General features: G+C 55.1%; 1 protein-coding gene across 4 annotated transcripts in view; it reads right to left on the bottom strand.

Annotated features, from left to right (window-relative positions):
* Positions 1-12,109, bottom strand: part of SULF2 (sulfatase 2) — a 118,479-nt gene that overhangs the window by 34,419 nt on the left and 71,951 nt on the right. For all 4 annotated transcript variants that reach the window (XM_053199859.1, XM_053199862.1, XM_053199860.1 and 1 more), the window contains exon 4: positions 4,396-4,547. In XM_053199859.1, coding sequence (XP_053055834.1) covers positions 4,396-4,547 — 152 coding nt within the window. The remainder of the gene's footprint in view (positions 1-4,395; positions 4,548-12,109) is intronic.

Below are 12,109 nucleotides of genomic sequence, written 5' to 3'. Positions count from 1 at the left end.
TGCAACGAACAACTCAGCGGTCCCGACCTGCATAGAAGGAGGCTTCTCCACGACAGAAAAGCGCAAATGACAAAGGGCGGCTCAAAGGGTGGTCTCATTCGAGTTTACAGACACTGCTGTTCCTTAGGGCCTTTCCACCACCTGACCCTCATCATTCCCCTCTCCCACTGGTCCCGCCTTCTCTGGTCCTCTTTGGTGATCAGTGCGTGTGCCACATCATTCTTTTGTCATCATCGCTGCCTCTCTGTCCACCTGCCATCAGGACCCTTTGCATGGCATCCAGCCTTGGGATTAGTGACTCAGAACAGAGACCTCAGAGGGCCTTTGAGGGGACCTCCGGAAGGACTGTCACTTCCTCCCGAGCTGGGCCTCCTGCTGAAGCCACTGAGGGCAGCGACACACAGGCATCTCACTCCTCAGAGTGCTGGAGCAGGGAGCCCCAGGCAACTCCGAGCTCCCTCTCGTTCCCTCCCAGTGCAACGGCTCCCACTGCCTGCTGCCCGCCCCGGGTCCGAACCCTGGACCTGAGCCAGCTCTGACCCCAAAGGGGCCCCCATCCCTCTGTTCCCAGGCCTCTGGGAACAGGGAGCCCAGGAATCCTCCCACGGGGCTCATTCACAGGGGAGATGTGTCTGTGGCAGGAAACGGGGTAAGTAGCAGCCACTGCATGTTCCGTCCTCAGCCCCAGAGGGACTCTGAGTCTCCCTGGATAACTTGATTACAGGGCTGCTCTGAGACCAGGCATGGACGTGGTGAGGAATTTTAACAAGGACGGAGTGGAGTTTTCTAGGTAGTGGACGATGTGCTTGTGCTGCATCTGGGAGGAGAGAAGCAGCGTGTTCAGCCCCAAGACACTATAATCTGTATTTCTAATGTACAAATCCCCCCATCAGGACTTTGTAATCAATTCACTCAGAGGTAATGGAGGCCTGAGACCCAGGGTGAGGGGAGAGGGCGCTGTCCAGGCGATGTCACACGTGGTTGCTGCCACCAGGGCCTGAACGATCAGACTCAGTAAGGGGGACACACGAGTGGGATCCTTGGTCAAAGGCAGGAGGGATCCCCAAGTGTGCAGTGTTTCCAGAAGAGGAGTGGGATAGGGCGCTTTTAGGCCACTGAGCATCCTGCCCATTTTCATTTGGACTCTATTCTCAGCCAATGTTCCAGCGTTTGGCTCCAGAGTGGGGCTCCCGCTGTCCCTGCCTCTGGCTAGGGAGTGGGGTGGGTGACTTACAGCCCATCAAAACACTGCATCCCCTGGCCACACCGATTGGTCCGGGGACAGACATGTGACTGAGCCAAGAGCCAACGAGATGCAGTGAGATTTGCTGGGAATCCTGGGAAGGAGACTCCCTCACTTGCAGCTGGGCAGGAAGGTGAAACGTGGAAGGCCGGCCATATTGCTACAAGGGGCAGGGAAAGCGAGGGGGGAGGGTGGGAGAGGGAGAAGGGGGAGGGGCGGGAGGGAGAGAGACCGTAGATGGTGCCGCAGAGAAGAAAACAGAGCTTAGAGGAGAAAGAAACCACCGCCTAAAGATTTTGTGTGAGCCCCTGGATCCAGCCGTGCCTGATGCCGTTACTGCTGGACCAGTTAAATAAGCTGACGTTTCCTCTTCAGTTGAGCCATTTTGAGTTGAGTTTCTGTTCACAAGCAACTGAGAGAGGCTGGTGTGATTCAAGAAAGGATAAATCCTGTAGTTTGGGGCCCCTGGGGAAGGATTCACAGAAGAGAAGATGGGTAAAACTTGGAAAAATCCAGGGCAGGAGAGCACTAGCAAAGATTTGGGGGTGCTTGTAAGAACGGACAAGGCTGGTCCGGTTGAACTGGCTCGTATGGAGCTGATGAAGTGGGCAACGGGGCCGATGTGACGGTGTATGTGTGAGTGCGTGCACACACGTGGGCCCATCACTTCACAGTTAATAACCCACCTCCACATCCCAGGCTGTGAATGCCTGATCTGTTTTTGTTCATCCCTGGGTACCCAGCACCTAACACAGTGCCTGGCATATAGCAGGCTCTCAACAAATACTTGTTGAGGGAATGAACGAATGACATGACCAAACTTGACTAGTCCACTCATGCCTCTGATTGCTGGGGATTAGAAATACTACACATAAAACACCCAGCACGGGGGCACCTGGGCGGCTCAGTCAGTGAAGCGTCCGACTTCGGCTCAGGTCACGATCTCACGGTTCGTGAGTTCGAGCCCCGCGTCGGGCTCTAAGCTGTGTCTCCCTCCGTCTGCCCCTCTGCTGCCTGCACTCTGTCTCTCGCGTCGTCTCAAAAATAAATAAACGTTTAAAAAAAAACAAACAAAAGCCACCCAGCGCAGTTGCTTGGACCCTAATAGGCACTCAATAAAAAGATGTGCATGTTATTAAGTACGTACCAGTGTGCCCACTTCCCAGATTTGGGAACTGAGGCTCTTAGGAGTAGGTAGCATGTCCAAGGGCACATGATATGTGTCAAGGCGGGGCTCTGCACCCCAGTCCTCCAACTCTAAGATGGGAAGTCACTGCCCAGTCCCCAGAGGGCGGTGGGCAGAACAAGGCAGGGGGCCGCCAAGGCTGTACATCCACGGGTCAGGCACGCTTGATTCACGCAGGATTCTAGGAAATTAGCTGCCATTGTTTAAAAATCAGGAGATCTCACAGGAAAAAAAAAATGCGTCAGTTTGTAGCTTCTGCTGAAAAATCAGAAAACCTGGCCCTCTTGGGCCCACGTTTCTATGCAAGACTGACAGGCCTGATGGCCGTTGGCTGCCCCCTCTTGAATACATTCTTCCTAGTCCCCAACACCCACCTGCTGTCTCCCCTACCCCTGGCTTCCCATCCTGTGTGTGTGGCTCCTGTCCCCTGCCGACTTCTGCCTGGGAGCCTTGTGCAGCGATTCAGAGAGAGACCAACTAGGGAGGGCGGTCATCACACTACCCCACAGAGCCCCGGTTATGACACTCAGCCAGGCCCAGGGTCAGTGGCAGTGAGTGTGGGGAAGAGAGAGGGAAGGGAAGAATGTGTGGGGAAAGAATGGGTCAACTGTGGGGGGGGGGGGGCACACGAGCTGGCTTAGAAGATTTAGTTGGGCCAGGAATATTTGCTCGTCTCCAGATTTTTGTTTTTTTAATGGAAAGTTTGGAGGAGACATCACTGTCAGATCCCCCTCACTTAGGCCAAGAATCAGCAAACTCTAGCCCGTGGACCAGCCGCTGCCTGTTTTTATAAATAAAGTTTTACTGGAACTAGCCAAGCTTACTTGTTTACACATTACCTGTGGTGGCTTTCATACTACAACGGCAGGCTTGGGTCGTTGCCACAGCGCCCGTGTGGCTCGTAAAGCCTAAAATATTGGGTCTGTGGCACCCTAGAGAGGAAGTTGGCTGTCCTGAACCGCTCCGCGCGGAGTATCACTATGGAGAAAGGGCTTTTCTGATCACCTTCACTTATGTGATCCTCAGAAATCTTTCTGGTAAAACCATAATGAAATGCCACAATACCCCAGTAAAAAAAAGACAATACCCGTGCTGATAAGCACCGTGGAACAACGGGAGCTCTTGTAACATTTCTGGCCGTAAACCGGGAACCTACACCTGGTTCAGCCACTTAACCTACCGTGTATCTAGGTAGCAATTCTAGGCCCCGGGAGAAGAGTCCGTGTGCCTCCCCAAAGCCCCGTGAGAGGACGTTCCCAGCAACCTGACTCCTAAGAGACGCAAACTGGAGACCACAATGTGAACGGACACCTACGCCCCATCCCCGCAAGGGGGCGCTTCGTAGCAGTTTCCGCTGATGACGTGTGGCCACACGGGTGACCGTCACAGGCGTGACGCCAGGTGGAAAAACCTCAACCCGGGAGAGCACACAGCACACGATTCCATTTACGAGAGGTTCTAGAACAGGCACAGCCAATCCATGGTGATGGAAGGGTCGCCTCGGGGGCGGGGTCACCCACACACGACAACGGGGCTGGATGTCAATGTGGTGCGGAGCCAAGGAAGCCGGATTCAGAATGAACGTGCCACAGCGTGCGTCTGCGGGTGGCTGTCCCCGTGGGGGGACGGCTGGTGGGAGGGGTTACACGAGGGGGCTCTCGGGGCTGGCGGGGGCGCGCTGCTTGCTGACCTGCCTGGGCGCTGGGTGCACGCGCCTGCTCGGTTTGCGAAAATTCACGGATCGGTACCCTCTGTGCGTGCGCTTTCTGCCCCGGCAGATTGCGGACAACGCTCTCAGAGACTGTTACGCGAGAGATGAGAACACCGAGATGATACGCGCTGGCTGCGCGAGATCCCTCGTCTAGGACAGGGTCACCCTCCAAAGCCAGGCAGTGGAGCTCCCGGGTCACGCTCCGCGCTGCCCCCCCCTTCCCCACCCCCGCCGAGGGGGCCACGCAGGACGTACCTTGGAGTAATCGAAGCCGTGTTTCTCCTTCACCCCGTTCCGACAGAGCGTGTAGTTATAAAAACGGGAGTTTTTCAGCAGGCCGACCCACTCCTTCCAGCCTGGTGGCACGTAGGAGCCATTGTATTCGTTAAGATACTTCCCGAAGAAAGCTGGAGGGGAGAAGGGTCAGGAGGCCACGTGAGAACACGGTCAGCAAAAGCCTTCTCTGCCACCCGACCACCGTGTCCCCGAGGTGTGAAAGCAGCGCTACCCCGAGCCACCGGGCCCTTCGAAAGCAGGCGAAGCCTAAAATAAAATATATAGGATTAGAGAGCGAGTAAATTATCCTGAAACGTAATTATCCGAGCATTCGAAGAACGTGCCACCTAGTAACCCGCCCTCTCAAAACAGCTGGTAAAGGGCCTTGGGAAGAATAATAATTTCACAGGGGTGATCAGTGAGAATATTTTCTGGCATCTGCAACCAGGGCCGTGGGGCACGACGAGATCGGGGACTCGTACGACGACCAAACGACGGATCCTCTCGGGTTACGGTGCGTGGTCTACCTTCCTCGCCGAAGGCGATGCTAAGCGACGGTGCAGGGCCATAAAAGTAAGAGTGCGATTCTTTCCCGTGCAGGCTTATGGGCCCCTTGAACCCTGTCTACGACACGGGACCAGAACACAAGAGCTGACGTTAGAAAACGAACGGTGCCGATTGTTGCTGGTGATGTGGAACGCGGGCCCTATACACACGGCCAGGGCCACACGGGCGGGTCCTCCTCCTGCGGGACCCTGGCTGGCGACGTCTGCTGAACCTGAGCGCGCTCGCACCTTGTGCCCCAGCGATTCGAACCCTGGGTGTTTGCTCGACGGTAAAGCATTTGTTGGTTCACGAGCGTGAGCAGGACGCGCTGAGGGTAGCGCTCTTCACGACAGCAGATAGCTAGCTAGGAGCCAGTCGGATGCCCGTCAACCAAAGGGGTGGCTGAATCCACTGTTGGATGTTCCCGTCGCGGGATGTCGCGTTTAATAACACAGACGCGTCTCAGGGCGCCTGGGCGGCTCAGTCGGTCGTGCGCCTGACTCTCGATTTCGGCTCCGGTCAAGATCTCGTGGTCGTGAGATCGAGCCCCACGTCGGGCTCTGTGCTGAGCATGGAGACTGCTTAGGATCCTCTCTCTCTCCCCCTCTCTTCCTCTGCCCCCCACCCCCGACTTGCGTGTGCGCACGCTCGCTCTCAAAAAGAAACAACAACCCAGATGCGTCTCAACCACCTAATCACGTTAAGAGAAATAAACCAGATATGGAACAACGCACACCGCACGGTCTCATTCAGAAGATGCTCCAAAACGGGGAAAATGGAGTACGGTGGAGGAAAGCAAGCGGGCACGGCACGCCTCCCGGGGCACAGCCTCGTTCTCTCTCTCGCTGCAACGCGGGTGCTTCGGTTGGTGAAACCCCACTGAGCTAGACGTTCAGGAGCCACGCGCTTCCCCGCGTGCACGTTCGACACCAGCCACAGAGCTTAAAGAAAAATGACCGTGATTCACCCAAAAAACCCTCGGTGGGGGAGGAGGGAGCAGACGAGATCCTCTCGGTGGTACTTTCTTGTTCTTTTTTCTTCTCAGCGAGCGACTGGGAGTTTTAAAAATTAGAACCGATAAAGCCAGTTCCAAGTGACCGTTTCTCCAGGGACAGAGGCCCTATGCCAGCTCTCTCCTTCAGATGAGGACACCGGGGCCTCGGAGACACCCGAGAACCAGCACTGAGGGCTCAAGAGTGGGAGAGCTGGGGCTGCTGAAGCGGGTTGCAGGGTGCCTCGTGCCTGACAAAGTGTGAATGTTGGGCAGGTGCCTGTTCAGAGCCGAAGATGAGAGGAGACAGACGGGGAGGCGAACATCCACAGGGGAAGGAGTGGCCTGGGGCCGGGCTGTGCTGACAGCAGAGGATGAGATGACCCCCTGCCCCCCTACCCCCAACCTGGCTTGGGTCGGGAGAGCAGGGATAAGCTGGAGCCCTCCATGGGGACATTTTCCTGGAGACCTGGCAGGTGGCTGGGACCGCCTCGGGGTGGGAAGCCCCCTTAAGGACCCGAGCAGCCAATTCCCGAGTCCCCGTGGCACAGGACAAAGGGACGCACGTCCATCCAATCCTCCCCTGGCACCAGCTGGGCCAGGAGGCTGAGGAAGCACCTCCTGGAAGGATCTGGGCACCAGAGGAGGTGAAAACAGGAAGAGAGGGTCCGAGCAGCTTCAGGGTAAGCCCAGGGTGGGGCCTCCCTTTGCGTGGCTGGGGGGCAAAGTGGACATAGAAAGAACCCGAGCTTTCCGGGGAGGAGGGGCAGGGAAACTGGCCACCGGGCTCAGAGTCCCGGGTAACATCCGATATTCAGAGAGTAAAAGCAGTTAGGAAGGGGCGCCTGGGGGGCTCAGTCGGCTGAGCGCCCGGCTTCGGCTCAGGTCACGATCTCACAGCTCGAGAGTTCGAGCCCCGCGTTGGGCTCTGTGCTGACAGCGAAGAGCCTGGATTCTGCGTCTCCCTCCCTCTCTGCCCCAACCCACTCTCATTCTGTCTCTGTGTCCCTCAAAAATAAACATTAAAGAAAAAAAAAAGCAGTCAGGTGGCGGGTGTCCACTTACACAGCGACTGTGCGTCCCCAGCGGGTGTCAGGGCACAAGGACTGAGATGTCGGCCGGACTAAGGGGCCTCAGCGTCCAAGGCCCGGGCGAGCGGAAGGCCTGGATTTCTCCCTCGGGAACACGGCACGTTCAGACACTCGCGGCCCTCCCCGAAAGCAGTGGCGCTCAGCCAGGGGCGGTTTGCCCCTCAGGGGACACTCGGCAATGTCCGCAGACGTTTTCGGTTTTGTTACAGATGGGGCTGGGACGTGCAACCGGCATCCAGGGGGCCGAGGCCAGGGATGCGGCTGAACATCCCACGGCGCTCGGGAGGCCCCGCACCAACCATCCTGTGTAAAATGCCTACAGTCTGCGGGTGAGAAACGCGGAGCTAAACAATTCCACCTGCCACCCGCACCTGTCCCCCCCTCCTCAGCAACAGAACCACGTAGCGAGGGCTGAAAAGGCCCCTAGAGATCAAGTACCGTCCAGGAAACAAGGTCTGCTAAACCTCAGTGACCTTATTCCTCACATTTGATGTGAGGTCTTTCCATATATGGGGAGCTCTACTCTGATAAACCCTGCCGGCCCCTCTCCCCTCTCCTCCTGTTCCTCCTCCTTGGGGAAGAATGACACACGGCAGGGGTCAGCAAACGTTTCCTGCGAAGGCCCAGACCTTAGGAAGAGGGTGAAAATTTTTTTTAATTTTTTTTTTTTTTAACGTTTATTTATTTTTGAGACAGAGAGAGACAGAGCATGAATGGGGGAGGGTCAGAGAGGGAGACACAGAATTGGAAACAGGCTCCAGGCTCTGAGCCATCAGCCCAGAGCCCGACACGGGGCTCGAACTCACGGACTGCGAGATCGTGACCTGAGCCGAAGTCGGCCGCTTAACCGACTGCGCCACCCAGGCACCCCAGGAAGAGGGTGAAATTTAAGGAGCTCCCCCCCCCCCCGCCCTTATGGAGCCCCGGCACTTTCCATTCGTGACAAACACTGGTGGTGATGGGGGAGTTTCCCTTCGTAGACACTGAAGTCAAAAGCGTAAAACATTTGAGAGGAAAATCTTCAGGAAATAGCACATCACTGTACCCAGGCCTGGTGGAAGCCCATGGAAACTGCTTGGTTTGGGGTGACACTGCCCTGAGCACATGTGGATTCACATATCTACACCCGTTTATTAGGCCCCCATGGTATGCCAGGAGCCATCCCAGGCGATGGCAACACAGCAGTGAATGAGGCCACCAGCATCCCTGCCCTCTTGGGGTGGACATTCTAGCGGGGGAACTGTGATCACAGAGGTGATGCTGTTGGTAAAAACAAAGTGATGAAGAAAATATAAAGATGGTGTTCCAACAAAGTGGCTAGAGATGGACCCCGGCAGGTACCAAGGGCTTGAGCAGTCAAGGAAGGCTGCTGAGGACGAATCAGGGGGAATAGGAATACAAGGGAAACTGCTCTAGACAGAGGAAATGGCAAGTGCAAAGGTCCTGTGGCAGGAACAAGCTTGGAGGCATTTGAGGAACACAGGGAAGCCACTGAGGAAGGGAGAAGATGACGTCACAGGGTAGAGGGACCAGATCGTGAGCAGAAGCCACAGGAGGCATGATGGGGAAACTGAAAAGGGCCCACACGTCCCCTGAAATACTATACATCAGATTTTACATGTTGTGTGCATTTTCCTGGAATCGGGACACATTCTGAAAGCAACCCAAGACCTCAAGTAGCTTCAGAAACATACAACTTCCCTCAGGTTCACCCTGAAGGGTGAACAAAAGCCCCGGGAAAAAGGCACCCTGAATCTCCCTGCTGGGAATACTGGGTTCTCTCCTAGGTCCCCCAAACCCTGGCTTGGGATCCTATGGTTTGTCCCTGAAGATCTGGACCAAGGTCTTTCTGATGAAGGTGCAGCTTGGAATGCTAAGGAGCTTCAATCTTGGCCCGGCCAGTGGGATAACTTTCTTGGAGGGGGGCCGCCTCGGGAAGCCCACCCCTGTCCATTATCGCCCAATGCCACGGGTGTCAAAGTGGCCGAGGCCATTTCCTCCGCTGGAATGCCCTCTTTCACATCTCTTTCCTCTCTCCAACCCCCAACTCTTAAAAAATCCAGAAAGAGTTTACTATTCAGGCTCCACGAGACCCTAGAAAACAGGGCTTCAGTCAAAGGCTTTTAGTGCCAAATTAGATTTTGCTCTCATTTGATTAGATTTCCCCCAGGCGGTTTTTAAAATGGTTATTCTGGTACCAGTTGAGGTGGGAGAAGCAAATTAGCGTGGGCCCTGGGGCTCCGGGGCTGGGAGATACAGCCAGGAGAATGAGCTGGAATTAAAATCAAGATTAAAAATACAGCCCATGTCCTGGCTGGAGCCCCGAGCGTTTAGCTTTCGAGGCCGGGACGGCGCAAAAGAAAGAACAACCCGGGGGCTGGTGTGGGGGTGGAATAACTTGGCAGGCAGGTTAAGAGGAATTAAATGCCAGGCCAGGAAAGGCCACCGATAACGTGCTGGCTGACGCCGCCCCTCGGGAGCAGGCTGGCATCATTTGAAAGGATGGAGCGCTCACTGCCTCCTGCGTACCAGGCACAGGGTGGAAATTTACCCCTGGAAGTGGAGACTTTTATTTTGCCTGCTTGATCCTGACCGTGGTCCTTTGGGTACCATTACTTCCTTACTTAAGTCACATGGGCTGATCTTAACTCCAGACGCCAGGGTGGCAGGCATAATCTCAGCCGGGCCAATCAGAGGACTACCTTCCCCTGGCTACCTGTCATTGGTTCAGGGCCAGGCATGTGACCCAAGCTGGGCCAATGAGAGTGAGCCCTGGGACTTTGAGGGAGCTACCGGAAAAGGGACGTTCTTCGAGATGGCTTAAAGCTGATGGGGACATAAACTTGAAGCTGCTGGCAGCCATCTTGCCACCAAGAGGGGGTGGTTGTTCTGTTTGCTTAATTCAGTTTTTCAGTTGAGCTCTCGCACTTGCAATCAAAAGACCCGAGGAAAAGCAGATGAGACGCTTAGCGGAGAGCAGGGTTTGGCAAAGCAAATCCGGCTGCCACCTGTTTTTGTCAATACTTCTACTGGAACAGAGCCACACCCATGTGTTTATATAGTCGTTATGGCTGCGTGCACACCATGGCAGAGTTGAGTTGTTGCAACAGAGACCGTGTGGCTGCAAGTCCAAAACATTTACTATCCGGCCCTTTGTAGGAAGGGATTTTCAACCCTTGGTGTTATGAGCAAAATTCCCTGTGCGGGGTGAGGGATCCCTCAGGGATGGAAACAGGGCTGTGTTTAATCCGGAGAAACAGGGGCCAGAAGTAGACTCTGAACTGGGCCAAGGCAGCGAGGGGGCTCCAGGGCGCAAAGGGACGACCCACCGACCCAACGGCAGTGACAACAAGAACAGAGCAGCCAGTCACAGGCGGTCTTCGCCTTGCGTGGTCCCGATACACGCAAATGTCACTTTCCCCAGTTCAGTCTCCCACAACACGGTTCCGACTTAGCCACCGAGGCACATTAACTGTAATTGCACAAAGTAACACACGTGGCTACTGGCCCTCCCGTCCACCGATCACTGTGTAAGGAACACGCACATCAGGACCAGGGCCCGGTCACGTCATTTCTTGCAAAGTTTGTCGGTGACCGGTCCCTGTGCATCTGATACTCGGTTCACGCACAGACAGCAGAGCGTGTGGCTGGGTTGCCTCCCTGTCCCCTGGCGATACGTCTACAAGACCCGTTACAAAAGTGGATTGTCGAAGGGGAGAAGTGGCCAACAGAGATGAGAGAGAGCAACCGAGAAACGAAAAGCTAGCTGAAGCGGAAACATGAGGGGAAGGGAAAAGGAGCCCGAGAGGAAACAAAGCTGACCGTGGGGATGGTCGACATGCACAGGGCGGGAAGCTCTCCATTTGCAGCCAGACAGCTCAGTCACCGATACAATGTGATCATGACAGAAAGGGTGCAGATGTCCCAGAGGAAGGACGCCAGGAAAAACAACACTCCACGTTAAAGGGGCCCTCAGATGGGGCGCCTGGTGGCTCAGTCGGTTAAGCGTCCGACTTTGGCCCAGGTCATGATCTCACTGTCTGTGAGTCTGAGCCCCGTGTCGGGCTCTGTGCTGACAGCTTGGAGCCTGGAGCCTGCTTCGGATTCTGTGTCTCCCTCTCTCTCTGCCCCTCCCTTTCTCATGCTCTGTCTCTCTCAAAAAATGAATAGGGGTGCCTGGGTGGCTCAGTCGGTTGAGCTTCTGACTTCGGCTCAGGTCATGATCTCGTGGTCTGTGGGTTCGAGCCCCGCATCGGGCTCTGTGGTGACAGCTCAGAGCCTGGAGCCTGCTTTGGATTCTGCGTCTCCCTCTCTCTCTGCCCCTCCCCCACTCATGCTCTGTCTCTATCTCAAAAATAAATAAACATTAAAAAAATTAAAAAAAGGAATAAACGTTAAAAAAAATTAAAAAAAGGGGGGCTTTCGGAGATATGTTGCAACACTGAAAGCTGTGTGTCCTTGGGCAACTAGTTTAATCTTCTGATGCCTCAGTTTCTCCATTTGTAAAATGGGGAAGATGACAATATCCATGTCGTGGGTTTGCTGACCGAACTAACACACACACATCTGGGCACACCACGTGGTCTCGTGCTTCGCTTTATTTTTATTATTCAAAAAAATTTTTTTAATGTTTATTTTTGAGAGAAAGAGAGAGGCAGAGTGCGAGCAGGGGAGGGGCAGAGAGAGGGAGACACAGAAGCAGGAGCAGGTTCCAGGCTCTGAGCTGTCAGCACAGAGCCCGACGCGGGGCTCGAACCCACGAACCGTGAGATCATGACCTGAGCCGAAGTCGGAGGCTTAACCGCCTGGGCCACCCAGGCGCCCCACGCGCTTCGTTTAATTGTGCTTCACAGACACTGCATGTTTTACAAATTGGAAGCGTGAGGAACCCCGAGTCCAGCACGCCTACTGTCACCCTTTTTCCCCAACAGCATTTTGCTCATTTTGTGTCTCTGTGTTGCGTTTTGGCCATTCTTGGAACATTCCAAACCTTCTCACCACTGTTACATCTGTCATGGTGATCTGCGATCAGTGACTACGACTCACTGAGGGCTCAGATGATGGC

The sequence above is a fragment of the Acinonyx jubatus genome, chromosome A3, assembly GCF_027475565.1.
Source record: "Acinonyx jubatus isolate Ajub_Pintada_27869175 chromosome A3, VMU_Ajub_asm_v1.0, whole genome shotgun sequence".
NCBI classification, from domain to species: domain Eukaryota; kingdom Metazoa; phylum Chordata; class Mammalia; order Carnivora; family Felidae; genus Acinonyx; species Acinonyx jubatus.
This window is presented reverse-complemented; position numbering and strand designations above follow the sequence as displayed.